The sequence below is a fragment of the Plasmodium malariae genome (assembly GCF_900090045.1).
Source record: "Plasmodium malariae genome assembly, chromosome: 11".
NCBI lineage: Eukaryota > Apicomplexa > Aconoidasida > Haemosporida > Plasmodiidae > Plasmodium > Plasmodium malariae.
The window spans coordinates 1,692,710-1,711,933 of NC_041785.1; the positions used below are offsets into that span (position 1 = coordinate 1,692,710).

Below are 19,224 nucleotides of genomic sequence, written 5' to 3' on the forward strand. Positions count from 1 at the left end.
TTTATGCGTACATTCTTGCACAGAATTTTTTCGTTAATACACTACTATTTTGTGGCTATATTTTTTTTATTTTATTTTATTTTATTTTTATTTTTATTTTATTTTTTATTTTTTTTTTTATTTTTATTTTGATATGATAACACTTTAAGTAAATACTGCAAAAAAAAAAAAAAAAAAAAAATCATTCCTTTGATAAAATTTAAAAAGATTAAAAACGATTAAAAAACAGTAAGCATATTTTGACAGCTCAGAATAGTGTTTACTTGAGAAAAAAAATTTACTTGAGTGTATTTTAAAAAAAAATATGATCAAATATACCTTGTTCGTTTATATCTTATATAATACGCAAATGTAGTATATTCGTAAACACATAATTGAATGAATACATAATTATGTAAACATATAATTGCATGAATACATAATTGCATGAATACATAATTGTATGAATACATAATTGCATGAATACATAATTGTATGAATACATAATTGTATGAATACATAATTTCATAAATACAAAATTACATAAACATATTATACATTTGCACTTAAACTTATATTTACTTACCCCCTTTCGACACGGCTTATTACACATGTATTAGGGGGAAATATTTAGCCTTATAAATATTTCCGCATATTTATTCATAGCTACCGAAAAAAGGTGTATGTATTTATGTATATGTACATATACCAACATATATATATACATACATACCAACATATATATATATTTATGTACATGTGCATGTGCCCCTTTTTGATGAATTATAATGGAAAACAGCTCTGATATGAAAGCTTTAGCCGATGAAAATAATGGTGAAGGCAAGGTAACTAAAAAGAAAAATTTGAGTAGGCTAATTGTAGAAGAAGCTACAAATGATGATAACTCAGTTGTTGCACTAAATACAAAGAGGATGGAGGAGCTGAACTTCTTTAGGGGTGATACCATTTTAATTAAAGGGAAAAAAAGGCATTCAACAATTTGTATTGTGTTAAATGATAATGACCTAGATGAGGGGAAAATTAGAATCAACAAAGTCGCAAGGAAAAATTTGAGAGTTTGTTTGGGAGGTAAAAAAAAAAAAAAAAAAAAAAAGAAGAGGAAAAAAAAAGGAAAAATAGAAAAGTAGAAAAGTAGAAATACGAAAAACAGAAAAGTAGAAATACGAAAAATAGAAAAGTAGAAATACGAAAAATAGAAAAGTAGAAATACGAAAAATAGAAAAGTAGAAATACGAAAAATAGAAAAGTAGAAATACGAAAAATAGAAAAGTAGAAGTACGAAAAATAGAAAAGTAGAAATATGAAAAATAGAAAAATAGAAAAACATCAAGTAGAAAAATCAGATAAACGACAAACGAACTGAAAGGGGCAATAGAGCAAAAAGCGTTCAGGCGCATTTCCGTTGCTCCATATGTGTGTTCTCCTGCATACAGTTTTTCTTACCCTTTTTGTAATAATACAATAAAAAGAATGTGCACATATTTATATATATATATATATATATATGTATTTATTTATTTATTTATTTAACTGCGTATTTTTTTTTCTCCCCCCCCCCATAACGCCCTTTTTAGACGTTGTTTACCTAAAGCCATGTCCCGAGATTCCATACGGAAAAAAGATCCAAGTGCTTCCCATTGATGATACAATAGAAGGATTAGCAAAAGATACATTATTTGAAATATTTTTAAAACCTTATTTTAATGAATCATATAGACCAGTAAAGAAAGGAGATTTGTTTTTAGTAAGAGGAGGATTCATGTCTGTTGAATTTAAAGTTGTTGAAGTAGACCCAGACGATTTTTGTATTGTTTCACCAGACACAGTAATTTATTATGAAGGAGATCCAATTAAAAGAGATGATGAAGAAAAGTTAGATGAAATAGGTTATGATGATATAGGAGGTTGTAAAAAGCAATTAGCTCAAATTCGAGAAATGATTGAATTACCATTAAGACATCCAGGTTTGTTTAAAACTTTAGGGGTAAAACCTCCAAGAGGTGTATTATTATATGGACCCCCAGGTAGTGGAAAAACTTGTATAGCTAGAGCAGTAGCAAATGAAACTGGTGCATTCTTTTTTTTAATAAACGGACCAGAAGTAATGAGTAAAATGGCAGGTGAAGCTGAAGCAAATTTAAGAAGAGCATTTGAAGAAGCAGAAAAGAATTCACCTGCTATTATATTTATAGACGAAATTGATTCTATAGCTCCAAAAAGAGAAAAAACAAATGGGGAAGTAGAGAGAAGAGTTGTTTCTCAATTACTTACATTAATGGATGGTATAAAAAGTAGAGGTCAAGTAGTTGTTATTGCAGCAACTAATAGACAAAACTCTATAGACCCAGCTTTAAGACGATTTGGACGATTTGACAGAGAAATCGATATAGGTGTACCAGATGATAATGGAAGATTTGAAATATTAAGAATACACACAAAAAATATGAAACTATCACCTGATGTGAAATTAGAAGAATTAGCTGGTAATACACATGGTTTTGTTGGTGCTGATTTAGCTCAATTATGTACAGAAGCTGCATTAACATGCATAAGAGAAAAAATGGATGTAATAGATTTAGAAGATGAAATTATTGATAAAGAAGTTTTAGAAAGTATGTGTGTTACACAGGATCATTTTAATATGGCATTAGGTACATGCAATCCTTCATCTCTTAGAGAAACTGTTGTAGAAGTACCAAATGTCAAATGGGATGACATAGGTGGTTTAGATGAAGTAAAAAATACGTTAAGAGAAATGATATTATATCCTATTGATCATCCAGATAAATTTGAAAAATTTGGTATGTCTCCATCAAGGGGTGTTTTGTTTTATGGACCTCCAGGTTGTGGAAAAACTTTACTAGCTAAAGCTGTAGCTTCTGAATGTTCAGCAAATTTTGTTTCAATTAAAGGTCCAGAATTGTTAACTATGTGGTTTGGTGAATCAGAAGCTAATGTTAGAGAAGTTTTTGATAAAGCAAGAGCAGCTGCACCATGTGTTTTATTTTTTGATGAATTAGATTCAATAGGAACACAAAGAGGATCTACTTTAGGAGATGGAAGTGGTGCAGGAGATCGTGTTATGAATCAATTATTAACAGAAATTGATGGAGTTGGACCTAAAAAGAACCTATTCTTTATCGGTGCAACTAATAGACCAGAATTATTAGATGAAGCTTTACTAAGACCGGGTAGATTAGATCAATTAATTTATATTCCTTTACCTGACCTAGCTGCCAGAATTTCAATATTAAGTGCTATATTAAGAAAATGCCCAGTTGCAGACAATGTACCTATAGATTTTTTGGCTCAAAAAACTGCCGGATTTAGTGGTGCGGATTTAGCAGAGTTATGTCAAAGAGCAGCAAGAGCTGCTATTAGAGATGCTATAGATTCTGAAGAAATGAATAAGAAATCGAAACTACAACTAAATCTGAATGAGAATAATGAAAATAATAAAAGTAGTGATAACCAAAATCAGAGTCAAAATAATGATGAAAATAGCATAAAATATGAAATTACTAGACATCACTTTAAGGAAGGATTAGCTGGAGCCAGGAGAAGTGTGTCACAAGCAGATTTAATTAAATATGATAATTTTAGAATTAAATTTGATCCCTTGTATAAAACTAAGACAGGTGGTGCAACAGAAGACTTCATTATAGATTGGCCTGATGAAGAAAATAATGAGGAGCCTCAGGATTACAATGTGGATGATGACTTATACTCCTAACTTGAAATATAAATAGTCTCTATGCATTGTGCATGTAAATCCTCTTCAGGCACTAAGCGTGTATATAAGCCATATGAACAACGTGCGTATAGTATTCTCCATTATATGTACGTGTATGTATTCTTATGAAAATCGCAGTTTATGTAGTGTATCGCATATATATGCACATTTAGATGTTTACATATACCTTTTTAATTTTTTTTTTTTTTTTTTTTCATTTTTGTTATAATAAGAGCATACATTTTTTAATTAAATAGGGGGCGAAATATAAGGAAATTTTGCCTCCCACATTTTATAAAATAGGAAAAAAAAAAAAAAAATTAAGTCAAACCTATTATAATTTTAATAAAATATATAAGTTGATCGTGTGCTTTCTTAAACATTTTACATCACAACAAAATGTATAAAGTTGTATATAACATGGACGTTTACCTTTTAAATGTAGTTATGTTTTTTTTAAAATAAGTTTATTTGTAGTGAAAACCGCAAGACGGGTGAAAAAATGCAGTTACGGGGAAGTAAACATGCGCATGTATATGTACATATATATGTATGTATGTATGTATATGGAGGAAGAATTATGTATTGTACATGCTTGTAACTGTGCAACACTATTCTTTTTTTTTTTCTTCCCTGACTACAATAAATTAAAAATAGAATGTTATTTATAAACAATGAACTTGACACTTTAGTGTTTTTATGCATTCATTTTATTGTTAACGTGCTAGGCAAAATAAAATAAAAATAAAATAAAAATAAAAATAAAATACATATAGTGAAGCTGAACAAGGTAAATTATTACACCAGGTTGGACGACCTTTTGCAGAAAGAAGTAAAAATATGGGTATTTCTTCACAGGGCATTATATATATTAATATATAAACAATTTTTTGTAATAGCATAAAAATGTACAAATGTCGTAATTATGCTGCCTAGGAATATACTACTGTATATATATATATATATATATATATATATACATATACATTATATGTGCTTATACATGCATATACTTGCACATATATACATTCATGCGGTTAATTCTTATACTTGGAAAGAGGTAAAATTAAGTCAAACAGAATATTCTACTCAACATTTAAGTGGAGAAAAAACTGGAAAGAATAGCTCTATACAAATTACGCTCTCCTAGAACAGTTTCCGATAAAGAATATGAATAGTCAGTACAAAACTGTCCTGTCTTCTACACTCATATATATACACATAAACGTTAGTGAAATATTAATTAATTTTCTGTAAAATTTAGATTGCCTTAATAAAAAAAAAAATGAAAAATGTAGAAGTTATATAATTTCAAATATGATATAAATTGTGAAATATTAGCTAAAGGTAGACTGCTCCTATTTGGTATGTACGCATGATACAGCATACTTGCAAACGTTTATATTCGAAATATTTTTGCAATAACTTACAGGCGAAATAATTTGTAATTCTTTTTGAAACAACTTGTTTCTTTCCAAAATAATGCTTTTACTCTTCGCTACTTGTATTATTATATGCTTATACGAGTATGAAACTACATTTACACAATAAAGGCATATATGTTTTATTTTTGCAAAAAACTCCTTTTATTGTTTTTTTTTTTTTTTTCCGAATAACACAAGATAAAAACAAGGAACTGTTTTTATTTTTCATTCTTTTTATAGTGTCATATTTTAAACCTTTTTTCAGAAAAGAGATAGCATCACACTAGTTTTATGACTTGTACATATTTTTTGCATTTTTTATGCATTTATTGTTACTTTTTTTTTATCTTTTTTTTTTTTTTATTGCATGTTAATGCAAAACATATGGCTTTTAAGGAGAAAATATCTGTGTATATCTAGCCAAAATGTTAAAAAATATAAGGGAAAATAAAATAATAATAATGATAAAAATAATTATATATGTAAATACTTATCTTGTTCTCCTATATTCAGTGTAAAATGATGAAGAAAGAGTTATTTGTGCATTTCTACAAATGCATATTTGTACATTTGTATATCTGTATATTTCCATATTTCCATATTTCCATATTTGCACATTTGCGTATTTGGAAATTATACGCTTCTTTTAAACTCCCATCACGACAAACGTATTTCAGAAATGTCACTACTGTAATTAAGCTTCTTTAATAACAAGGCGCTCAGAATAAATTTTTCATTCTTTTTTGTTTTGAATAAACATTTTTGAACTGTCTATTTTTGACAAAAACATTTTTGCGTTATATTATTTTCCACTTTTTTTTTTTTTTTTTTTTTTTTTTTCAATTTAAATATATAATATACTGAAACTTTTTTAAAGAGCGCATATATATATATATATGTGTATTTGTGTATGTATGTATGTATGTATATGTATATATGCATATCGTACCTCCAAGTCTTATTTCTTAAAACAGCGCAAGATTAATTGTTATGCCTAATATGCGCTGTCCTGAATATTATTTCATACATATGGACATAAAACGAACTTTACAGTATTTCTATCATAAAAATAGGATCAAATTGATCATTTCAGAATATATATATTTACGTGTATTGTTTTTCCTTTACTTCTGAGTAAGACACCATTTGACCAAACCTAATTGTTATTTTAATTTAATAAAATATATATTTTTTCATAAACATGTATACTGTAATTCCTCAATCTGAGTTAATATTTCTTGCTTTATCGTAACAATCTTTTGATGTGGGAAAATATTCATTTGCAATAGTGCAATGTGTAAATATAAAAAAGGAGAAAAAAAAAAATATATATATATATACACATAGGTGTATACTCTGACGTATATGTAAGAATATATAATAGCGTATAGATTGGTGTATTGTGTTCCTACATAATCAAATACGTACGCTTATACATATGAAATATATGCAGTGTGTGCATATGTTAGATAAACCGCAGAAGGTACTGCAAGTTTGCAAAATTGAACAAGCTGAAGATAAGCAAAGCACAGCAGATCAATGAGTCCATTGCAAGAAAAGGACCACTACATTTCACCGAAATGGATCCTAATAACATAAAGTTTTCAACAAATAATGAAAAGATTTGTCCTAATGATGTTGTGTTTAATAAAGTAATAAGTATGTCACATTTGGAAAGTAAAAAAAATAAGGGTGTACTGTTACATAATCCAAGTATAAACAACCATGAAATGAAAGATGAACAAAATTTCTGTAGAGCGCAATATGTTCTTGGCGTAAATGGGGATAAGTACAGTAATTCCAACAAAGACTCTTCCGAAAACGCCATCAGTATGACAATCAATTTGCAGAATAAGAATGAGCCAAGAAGCTTGCATCATAAAAATGAGGAGACCAATATGCGAGGTAAATATAATACGGATAAGAAAAAAAACAAAAACTACGTGAATATGTTTAAAACTAATATGAAGAATGTTATCAACAATATAATTAATAGGAGTTTAATATCAGGGGAAGTAAATAATAAGGACATAAATAATATAGAAGTGAACAAAATAAGTACAGAAAGAAATAAAGCGGAAAATAGGATACTATACAAACATGAAAGTATAGAGTTGTCTAATACAAATGGGAAAGGAAACGAAGTAAAATTTACACCTTTTAGTTCTGTTAAAACAGGAGAGATAAAAAAAATCAACAATGTAAAAAGTAGCAATAAAGAAAAAGATCCTTTACTTATTAAAAGATCATTGCTTAAATTAAAAAATGACGATAAACAAGTGAAAGGAATAAATATAGGAAAATGCTTTTCCTATAGTACAAATAAGCATATGCTTTTAAATGAAAATGTAAGTTGCAAGAATAATTTGGAAAAAGGCAAAAAGAGTGAGGAGGATGAGAATGATAATAATAATAATAATAGTAGTAGTGCATTAAGGTACAATAATGCAGTAATTAACTATAATGCAATAAATAGAAGTAGTGCAATAAATAGAAGTGGCACAATAAATAGAAGTAGTGCAATAAATAGAAGTAGTGCAATAAATAGAAGTAGCACAATAAATAGAAGTAGCGCAATGAATAGTAGTATCGCAATATATAGAAGTAGTGCAATGAATAACAATAATGATCCTACTACTAAGAGTACTACACTAAATGGAAACAATATGGCAGCAAATGAAGCAACAACTAGCGAACAGAACAAAGTAATTTCACGCATTTCTCTCATTAAACATAACAAGATAAACGAACTACATCCTAATTTGAAAAGAATAGCGTTAGATTCGAACATTTTAAATAATAAAATTAACCCAGCTGCTTGTGCACAAAACAACAGATTAAAGAAGAACGGGTTAAGGGAAAAAGTGAAAGAAAAAAATAGATCTGTCCTATCAGGTATTAATAAAAATGAAAAGATTCAAAATAAAGCTAGTTTATATTGTCCTATGTATATATCAAAAAAAGAAAATTGTCAACGTCAAGAGAAAAGTAGGACGCCTATGAGTAATGACAGTTTTCATAGAAATCTAAAAAAAACATTAATTAATATTATTACGAACTCAACTAAAGACGAAAATGACAGAGATTATGATATAATTAAGAAAGCATGTCCTGATTTTGTAAAAAAAAGCGATAATACTTTATATAAAAGTAGTTTATTAAATAAAGAGAAAAGGAAACCAGAAAGTAAGTACTCTTCACCCTCAAATTTTATTAATGCAAATGAAAGAAAATTGCTACGAATAAACGAAGAAAACGTTGAAACAAAACAACAGTTAATGAGAAGATATTCATCCTTAGTTCACAAGAGAAATTCTATATTTAAAAAAAAAGGTGCTACCGAAAGGTGTAGTGTTTCTATTAATGAAAAAATTGAAAATGTAAGTGAAAATGTAAATGAAAATGTAAATGAAAATGTTAATGAAAATGTATGTGAAAATGAAAATAGCCAAAATAAACTAATCAATGAGAGGAGTGAATTATCAGCATGTAAAAAGGAGAAAGTCGCTGGAACCAATGAGAAGAAAGCCGAGGACGAAACAGGTAGATCTAACATGATCTTACCATTTATTACAACTCATAAATGTAAGCATGTGTCTAGCGTACTGTTTGAACGGAATAATAATATATGGGGAAAGAAAAATTCCCTATTCAGGAATAAAGAATCAGTGAATGGTAGTTCCCCTTTATCGCTAAAAAAAAGCACCATCGGTAATGATACTAGCATGATCCATACTAGTTCCGTCTATACTAGAATTAGGAAGCCTAGTAGTAATAATGTTAGAAGTGAAAAGCCTTGCAGTTATAATATTAGTAGTGGTAAATCTGATGGCAATCATGTTAGTAGTGGTAAACCTAGTAATATGCAGAGCAGTACACCTAGGGGTAATTATCGTAGTGGTAATATGTATAAACCTAGTGCCAGCCCAGTGAAAGCTGTACAGAATAAAAGTAATGCATTACCAACAAACATATATAAAAGAGCAAGCACAATGAATATGCCAATACAAAAAATGAATATTTTAGATTCAAATAAAGATTTAGCAAATGGTAGGGAAATAGTGAATGCTCCAATGAATCAGAATGCTAATGAACTAAGAAAATGGTTTAATGTTAAAGCTCAAAATAAGTTGACTGGAAATGTGAGGGAAAATTTTACCCCCCAGAACAACAAACGTGTGAAGGATTATTCGGACGCATTAAAATTATCTTTAAGCAAAAAATATGGTGGTACATTAAAGAATGAGCGATACTTGCAGTTAGGTATTAATCATGAAAAAATTTCGAAGCCTAAGGTTAGCGAAAAAATGAAGCATAATGCTGCTACTGATAATGCTGCTACTGATAATGCTGCTGCTGATAATGCTGCTACTGATAATGCTGCTACTGATAATGCTGCTACTGATAATGCTGCTACTGATAATGCTGCTACTGATAATGCTGCTACTGATAATGCTGCTGCTGATAATGCTGGTACTCATAACTCGGTTTATGAGCCAGATGATGACAAAACTGTCGGTGCTAAACATGGCGGTGATAAAATAGACACCACACCACTCAGTATCGATATAAATATAAAGAATTATGAACACGATGCAGTTCTAATAAGTGAAAGAAAAAATGGTAAATATAAAGGTGACATTTCATCAGAACCAACTAGCTTTCACAAAACGTATATATATAAACATACTAAAGAGAATAATTTAACTATGGTAAAAAACAGCCTGATTGAGCAAGGTAATTATATTACAGGAGCACCGAACATAACATATGGAAAAGAAATTGTAACTAATTCGGACCTTAAAAAGTATAACTCAAACAAAAAGTATATAAAAACAGATGATATTCTACCTTATGAGCAAATTAAATGTGTTACCAATATAATGGAAAATGAATTCAAACATGGTATGAACAAAACAAATACTGATAAGGTAACTACAAATTCTGGTGATATAACCAGTTATATAAACAGTTTAACTGATGAAAATTCTGCATTAATATATGATCAACAAAATGAAAAGACTATAAATCATCTGGACCTTGACAAAGCAAACGACGTGTGCCACAGAGATGGAAGTAAATATTCATCTAATGAGGAGCTTATATGTACATACGAGAACATCAAAAGGAAGCATGGGTCTACAGGCGCACGACAAGGTGGCACAAAGGGGAAGAGTTCTAGTGAGAATGAAAAATTGGAAGAAAAATTGGCGGAAAGTTTATCCAAGAAACTACACGAAAATATTGTAGATAACTCTACCCAAAATGATCAAATGAGCGGTACCAAAAATAATTTTACGCTTAATTTGGGAAAAGAAAAAAGGACGGATATTAACAACCTGGAAGCATTTAAATATGCTAAAGAAATAAAAAGTCATTATAACATAGAAGTAAAGATAAAAAAAGAACTAATTGAAAATGAATCAGCTAAGAATGATAACACCGATGCTCTAAATTTTGAGTGTCCTACTAACAATATGGACAAAAAAGAAAAGGAAAAATATGAGGAAAATTGTAACAAAATTGACCATGTATATATAAAAAAAGAATTTACAGTTGATGACTCAGATGCAAGAAAAAGGAAATATTTCATAAACGAAGTAAAAATCGATGAAGGGATAAACAAAGACGAAAAATACGATAAACACGATAAACAGTTAAAACAATTGCTTTTAAATCGTAAAAATAACTTAGAAAAAAAGCTTCAACAAAAGGATGATTTGTCAGCTAGTGATGCACATGTAAATAAGTTAGCTCCTTCAAATGATTATCATATGGAAGAGGTTGTATCGAAGGAGAAAATAAATGAAAAGGAGATAAATTTGTCCAAGGATAACAACAACGGCGTTACAGTGTTGCTCTTAGACAATGATGCATTGAAAAGAAAGAGCGAACAAGAAAAGGAGCAAAAGAATACAGAGAATACTTTAACTGGTAAAAACAAGAGCATTTCAATAATTGGGGGAAATAATAGAACTAAAAAGTTCTTACTGCACTATAGCATATGCAAAATTAAAAAAAAAAATGACAAAAAGGCATACACAAAAAAAGGGGTAAACAAAGGAAATAATGATGAGATAAATGGAAAAAATGCTGACGAAATAAATGGAAAAAATGCTGACGAAATAAATAGAGAAAATGCTGACGAAATTAATAGAGAAAATGCTTACGAAATTAATAGAGAAAATGCTGACGAAATTAATAGAGAAGATGCTAACGAAATAAATAGAGAAGATGCTGACGAAATAAATAGAGAAGATGCTGACGAAATAAATAGAGAAAATGCTGACGAAATAAATAGAGAAAATGCTGACGAAATAAATAGAGAAAATGATGACGAAATAAATAGAGAAAATGATGACGAAATAAATAGAGAAAATGCTGACGAAATAAATAGAGAAAATGCTGGTGAAATTAATAGAGAAAATGATGACGAAATAATTAGAAAAAATGATGACGAAATTAATAGAGAAAATAATAACCCGGTAGAAACAAATGAACGTAGTGAAATTGATGCTTACAGGGATAATATTATTATTCCTATCTCAGAGGACCAAATGATCGAGGAAAAAATTAGTGATTTAAATATGCCACAATCGTGTAATGAAAATTTTTCTTTACATAAATATGGGAACGTTGTGACGAATCCAAATAAGAGCAGTACTTACAATTTCTTTTCAAATCGCAAAAAAAAATATTACAATTTTAGTTTAATTAATCATAAAATTAATGTGGGCAAGAGAGTTACAAGGTTATGGAAAGAAAAACAAAATGAAATGAAAAAAGCAACTTGTGTCTTAAAAGATAAAGCTCAACTGGGAGTTACTAATACAGAGGTATTTCCTGCTAAGAAAAATAATGAAAAAGAACAAGGTAAATATAAGAAAAAACGAAAATTTGAAAATTGTATGACCAATATGACGACTTCACACAAGTTTAGGAAAAAAAAAAAAATTAAACTGAGTTACTATCCATCGAAAAAATGGGACAATGTGTGCAACAGAGATAAAAGGAAACACTTCAAGGAATGTGAAGCGAAAGAAGTGAATGAGGAAAGAAAAAAAAAAAAAAAAAAAAAAAAATGTGTAATACCAAGTGTATGCTTAAGTATAAAAAGGGCAATAGTAATATGCAGCAAAATCGAATTTTATTAAATACTGATGAAGAGAATGGAAAGCAAAAAAAAAAAGAAAAAAAAAAGAAAATAAAAAAAAATGAAATAAAAATAAATGAATTAAAAATTAATGAAATAAGAATAAATAAAATAGCAAATGTACAGGAGGAAGTACAAAAGAAGTACACAGACAAGGGTAGTGAAAACATCTTCTTTTATGAACATGAATGGGTAACCATAATTTTGCGAATTATAAATAATAACAATTTCCATTTAGCAGAAAAATTGATGATTTTCATTTTTCAAAAAGAGGAACAGTTATATAGACAGTATTTTATAGAAGCTAAGGAAGAAGCGTTAAATAACAGGGAAGGTAAGAAATGTAACAAAAGCGACTGCACAGGGGTGAATGGATGTATAAACAAGAATACAAATAAAAGCTGCACCAGCAAGAATGGTCAAGATGAAAGATTCTGCATAGGAAATAATGATACTGAAGATGGATATTATGGAGGTTGCAATGATCATAATGGCGATAGTCGTGAGTGCAGAGCTGAGGGGAAGAGAAAGGGGAAGAACCTTTCTCCTTTCATGGAACAAATATTTGACAACTGCCCTCAGGAATGGCCTCTCTTAGATGTAGGTATTCTGATTATAGTTTCTCAAATCGTTTGTTACATTTTTAACATGAACAAATGGGACATATTTTATGAGGGATGTAAAATATTTGAAAAGTACTGCATTGCAATTTTATTAAATTCTTCTTTGATTACATCTAAAAAGGATGGAAGCAGACTATTAATGTTTGAGCATGACTTTTTCTATAAAATAATTACACCAAGGGGGGGTGAGCCTAAAAGCGGTATTAGTAATGTTGGCTATACAGGCTGCAGTGGACGTATGAACAACATTTTGAACTACCACATGAATTATCTAACGAATGACTACCTTATTAAAGAGAAAACCATATTAGATGTAATATTTCTAGCCTTGGCATATTATATAACTGTTAGTCAGAATTTAAGTGAGTACATTGAAAAGAACAATATTCTGTGCTACTTAAACTTTTTTCAAAAAAATGCAGGTGTGAGGAAAAGGGGATTAACGAATGAAGATAGCGAAAGGGGAAAGAAGGAAACAAAAAAGCGGGTAAATATGCCAGGAGATCGATCAATTAGACCAAATGGACCACATGGACCTGATGGATCTAATGGATCCAATGGATCAGACGGACCTAGTGAATCAACAAATAAAACAAAAGAAGCAGGGGGAGTGAACAAAATGGAACTATCCCTTGCTAACAGGCGGAGCATACAGAAAAGCAGATATGCCTTTTCCAGATTTTCCGAAAATTTGCAGAATAGAATAAAGGGAGAACCTCTGCAGCACGAAAAGAGCAAGATAAAAACGTACGAAAGGAATGTGAAAAGAAGGTTAAGCCTTCTTAGAACAACTAGATGTATAAGCGAAGTACAGAGGGGGAAGCATGTAAAGGGTAGTAGTAGTAGTAGCCGTAGAAGTAGCAGTAGTAGTAGATGTAGTAGTAGTAGCTGTAGTAGTAGTAGCTGTAGTAGTAGTAGTCGTAGTCGTAGTAGCTGTAGTAGTAGTAGTCGTAGTCGTAGTAGCTGTAGTAGTAGTAGTCGTAGTAGTAATAATGGTAGCCACGTTAAAAGGGGGGTATACGAAGGAATTGGTAGAGATAGTAGCATTAATGAGAGCTTATATGCTACAGAGTTACTTACGCAAAATGGGCATATAAAGAGAGAGGGAAACACCAAGGAACAGAGGAAATCTAAATCTAAAGGAGAAATGAATAGACAAAATATAGGAGCATGTGATATAGAAAACTTTTTCCTATTCAAGAATAACAAAATTAACACTATTGTCAAATACCATACGAATAGTGCCTTTGAAAAATTATTATGTTTAATAATTATCGAAATTTTTAACCTGATTTATGATACTAGAGAATACTCAGTGGAAAATATACTAATCATTAGAAAATTTTTTCGCGTTTTCCTTAATTATACACAGAAGAGATTTATATATTGGTCAATACAAATGCACTCTGTGGAAGTGAGTGACCTAGTGGAACGTTGCTCACTGGAAATGTTGAATACCATTTTTACAGAAGACATATTAAAAAATATAAATGTACAAAGTGTGGATGGAAAGGCTAGTATCGTTATGGATGAAGAGGAAGGGGGTGAAAAGAGTACAATTAAAAATTATAAAGAGAGTAATAAAATACTACCATTTCCTTGCAAAGTTTATGACAACTATTTTAATATGTGGATGTGGATTGAACGAATATTTAATGAAAATTTTTATGAAATTAATAATCTAATGTACAACAATACATATCATTTTGAAAAGAATTATATAGAGAGCGGAGATATATATATCAACTATGGAAAAATAGAATTAATTAGTCATAATATTAAAAGGTTTTCTTCTTTGCAAAAACATAATTGCGCTATTTTAAAAAAATACTGGATCATATTTGGATTAAAAGTAAAAAACAAAAAAATGGAGAGTAGTAAGGAATGGTTATCCCCCAGTTCATTACTTACATACAACAGTTTTAGGGATACTACTACTACAGCTTCTAATAATAATAGTAATAGTAGCAGTAATAGTAGCAGTAATAGTAGCAGTGATAGTGACAGTAATAGGGACGGTAATAGGGACGGTAATAGGGACGGTAATAGGGACAGTAATAGGGACAGTAATAATGATATTCTCCGGGTAGCTACGCAGGATGCATTTAAAAATAAATCATTTTTTACTTTAGAAAAAAAAGACTACAGGCACGACATACTTACGTTTCATTTCTTATCTTCCATAGAATCCATTTGTAACGTTTATCAATCGATGGAGGAAATACCATCATTCTTACATCTAAAAAATAAAAACCACTTGATAAATTGCATAATTAAGAAGAAGAGAGATGATGACAGTAGTATAAATTTAGTACGGGCGACTAGTACAAATGAGGGGAAACTCCTATCGTTAAGCAGTACCACTTCACTCTTCAACAGGGATGGCAAAGATAACCAAGATAACGAAGGTGACAATGATAACACGGATAACAGGGACCAACATATAGGTAGTACTTATCCCCTAAACGAGGAATCAAATGGCGACATCCTCTGGTTAAAGCAGTTAAAAAGAAGGCTAAAAATCTACGATATACAGTGGCATGAAGAATATGAAAAGAGATATTTAAATTTAGTTATATGTATGAAAATGATGAAGAATAAATTTAAAGACAACAAATTGTTTAACCATATTATGAAGCGTAATGTTTCGTCTATTTGGCTAAATAAGAATCAAATATATCTCCAGTACATTCAAATAGCTATTAACTGTAAGTTCCTTTTAGGATCCTCTTACCATGACATCTACCTGTTCATAAAAAAAAATTATGCATTTGTTCTCAATCTAGTTTGGCGGAGCGTAAATAAGCAGGGGTCGGAAAAAAATAAAAAAAATAAACTAAAATATAGCAATATGGGAGGAAGCAAAATGAAACAAAACAAAGAAACGGAAAGACTCACCAGTGCCAGTGACTTGTGTGCAATGGATGATGAGGCAAATACAAACCTTAACACATGCACCCAATATAAGTATAAAGAAAATTTGATCGATGAAAAATTTTTTGCTATGTCTTGGGAAATAGCTAATTTTTATTTCTGTATTCTTTACTACAAACTAAAACTAAGAAGTATATTAGTCGAGTTATTAAAATGGGTTGAATTTTTTGAAAAAGTAAAAAATAGTATAAAGTTTGAATCTTTTAAGTTTCGCTGCACTTCATATATCTTGCATATTTTAATTTTTATGAACGATTATAAATATGCTCATAAAGTTGTAAAGCATAACTCGAAGTATTACTTTAAAGAGAGTCATCTGAGGAATGAAAAACTAGATGATAGACAAGGAAAAGATGTCTGCTCCTATTGTGGAAGGGACCCACATCTGAGTAGTTACTCAAATTGGAGTAGGAACACCAATGTGTGTAACCGCCAATCAGGTAGGAAGGAAGCAAATAGAACAGCAGGTAATGAAATGGAGGAGGGCGTAAAAATGTACTGTAGTAGAAGTGTCTTTCCGTATGATGACAGAAAAAGCTTATACTATGCACATATAATAAACAAATGTTATTTATACGAAAAATGGATCAATTTTTTGCTGAAAAAATATAATAGTTTAATTACGTATTTACTAATAAGGAAAAACATTATAAAATTAATTCTCTTTAATAGTAAAAATTTACGTTTTCTTATGATAAAGAAAAAGGAAAACATATCAGTAAAGAGAGTTAGTGCAAAAATGGTAAGACTACAACAGGTTATATTATCACTTTATTATTTATGTGTCAAGTTGTATAAAAATTATTATTATCATTCATCTATATTGCATTATAATACATCAAAACAAATTTTAGATGCATCTAGATATTTAAATATTGTTATTAAAAAAAAAGAAATAACCATGAATTATATGAATTTATGTACTCCCCAGAAGGGGCAAAACTTGAAAGAAGAAGCAAACAGTGACAAACCAAGTTGTTCGATTCATCATACATTATCAAATAACTTGCTACATGTAGATACTTTATGTAAGGACAACAACAATAGAAACAGCAGTAAGGACAACAACAACAATAGAAACAGCAGTAAGGACAACGTCAACAATAACAATAACAATAATAATAATAATAATAATAGTATAACAACATTTTTGAAAAATTATTCCTTAAATTATGGACAACATGATTATACGAACCTTACCGATGAAACGTCCACATATTCGAAGTTTCATTCAGGATATTATTACCCAACTAATAGTAAAGAGAACAATGAAAATAACAATCAGGAAGAAAACTCCGACGATATGTTTTATATGCATGCACTAATTCTAAGTATACAAATACAATACATCTTATCTATTTGCATCATTATTTGTTCGGACTTGTTTAATTTTCCAAAAAAAGTAAAAAGACTCATAAAAATAAATGATAAAAATACAAGTATAAAAATTTCAAAAAATATGCACATGTACATGCTCTATGTCCCAACTTTATTTAATTATAAAATATTACGTAAACATTATAGAATAATTAATGGGTGTAATTTTAATAAGCACAAGATGCAAATGAAAAGAAAAAAAAAAAAGAAAAAGAAAAAGAAAAGTACCATTGCTTATAAACGAAATGGTCATTTGGTCAGTACCTATGCACAGAATATTCCTTGTACAGAAAAATTGAAAAAATCGAACGAACATTTCATTTTTGAAAAAAAAAAAAAAAAAAAAAAAAAAAAAAAGTGAAAGTGAAAGGTTATACTAATAGAATGTATAACGATAAATTTGATAACAATGATGATTACTATAATCAGAATGACTGTACGAATCTCACTTTTGTGTCAAGTGGACAAAATATTAAACCTGCTGATATGGTGGTATCTTCAAAATATTTACTGAATCGGACGTACAACAACAGTGCTGATGAACGATATAGCAGGGGGTGGAACTCGGACACCATAGCTGGATCAATGAACAATAAGAAAAAGTTGGACAAATCAAACAGGTCGAAAGCGTTAAACAAATTGGGAAGGTCAAACAGGTCGGAAGCGTTAAACAAATTGGGAAGGTCAAACAGGTCGGACGCATCAAACAAGTCGGACTCGTCGAACAAATCGTACGCCATTTCCACCTTCAGTGACGTCGTTTCTGGTTCACATGGAAATACCATTCAGCCTCTTTTAATAAAAAAAAAAAATAGGGAAAAATATATACATTCTACAATATCAAAAGTAAAAAAAACAAATGAAAGGAATATAAATACAAAAAATGGCTATCACATTTTAGTTAAGATTTCTACGTGGCTCAGCAAAAACTCAGCTTGCCAGCTTACCTGGATAGCACAGGTTTCTTCCTATTCATTTACTGTTCATTCCTTTCCCCCCGTTTTGTTTGTATGTACATTCGCTGTTTGATTTTTTTTTTTTTTTTTTCGCGCAAAATGAGTTGTATTCATATGTATATATATATATATATATATATGAGCGTACATGCGTGCGCCAATTTTTGTTTTCCTATTAGAAACTCTTCAAGATGTGTTTGCCCGAATTACTGTGCATCGCTCTAACTCTGCAAGCGAACATGTTTATGAGCAAAAGCATCTTAACGGTAAAAAAGGGGAAGAAACGGAGGAAACAAATATATATGTGTATATACATATATGTATTATCCGAAGCATAAGCACGTATATACATACATACAAACATGTACGCACATATATATATATATATATATATATGTATGTGCTCATACACAAACCTACCTTAATCATTTTTTTTTTTTTTCTTTTGTTAGAACATAAAACGAATTGACAGAATTTTGAGGCTGTGTGCAGAGAGTCCTCAGCTCGTGTATTTTGCTACGGAGTCGTTAAATAATTACAAAAATAAACAAAATTTTAAGTTGTACAGAAATTATTTTAATATAAACAAAAAATATAGAAAAATATTTCTGAAAAAAAAAAAAGACATAAACAATTCTAGAGATATTCTGTACAAATTGTGCGAATATTTTTTGAAGCCAAGCGAGAGCAACAAGCTAGCTAATTAAAAAGAGGCTATACACATACGTAGAGATATGGGTTTGTTAATGTATAAGTATGTATAAATATATATATGTAGGTAGGTACGTGTTAATAATATACATACGGACGCGTACCTAATTCTAGTGCTGTTCTTTTTATGTAAAGAATTTATTTCATTGCACTAATATATACTTTCTTTTTTTTTTTTTTTTTTTGTGTGTTTATTTTAAATTTTAATTTTTAAATCTATTTTTTAAAATTCATAAAATAATGGCGTAAGCTCTCAATATATTTATATGACACTTAAAAATAAACATAGGTAATTAATTTGAAAACGTTTGTA

At 29.7% G+C, this 19,224-nt stretch overlaps 2 protein-coding genes across 2 annotated transcripts; both read left to right on the forward strand.

Annotated features, from left to right (window-relative positions):
• Positions 1-767: 767 nt before the first annotated feature.
• On the forward strand, positions 768-3,733 carry PmUG01_11044200 (cell division cycle protein 48 homologue, putative; the record flags this gene model as incomplete). Its single annotated transcript, XM_029006104.1, has 2 exons — positions 768-1,068; positions 1,575-3,733. 2 exons carry the CDS (start codon positions 768-770, stop codon positions 3,731-3,733), a joined length of 2,460 nt encoding a protein of 819 aa, XP_028862627.1.
• A 3,004-nt stretch (positions 3,734-6,737) lies between these two features.
• PmUG01_11044300 (conserved Plasmodium protein, unknown function) lies at positions 6,738-18,907 on the forward strand (the record flags this gene model as incomplete). Its single annotated transcript, XM_029006105.1, is given in 5 exon segments — positions 6,738-12,221; positions 12,236-17,584; positions 17,599-18,204; positions 18,380-18,466; positions 18,653-18,907. 5 exon segments carry the CDS (start codon positions 6,738-6,740, stop codon positions 18,905-18,907), a joined length of 11,781 nt encoding a protein of 3,926 aa, XP_028862628.1.
• Between the last annotated feature and the right edge of the window lie 317 nt (positions 18,908-19,224).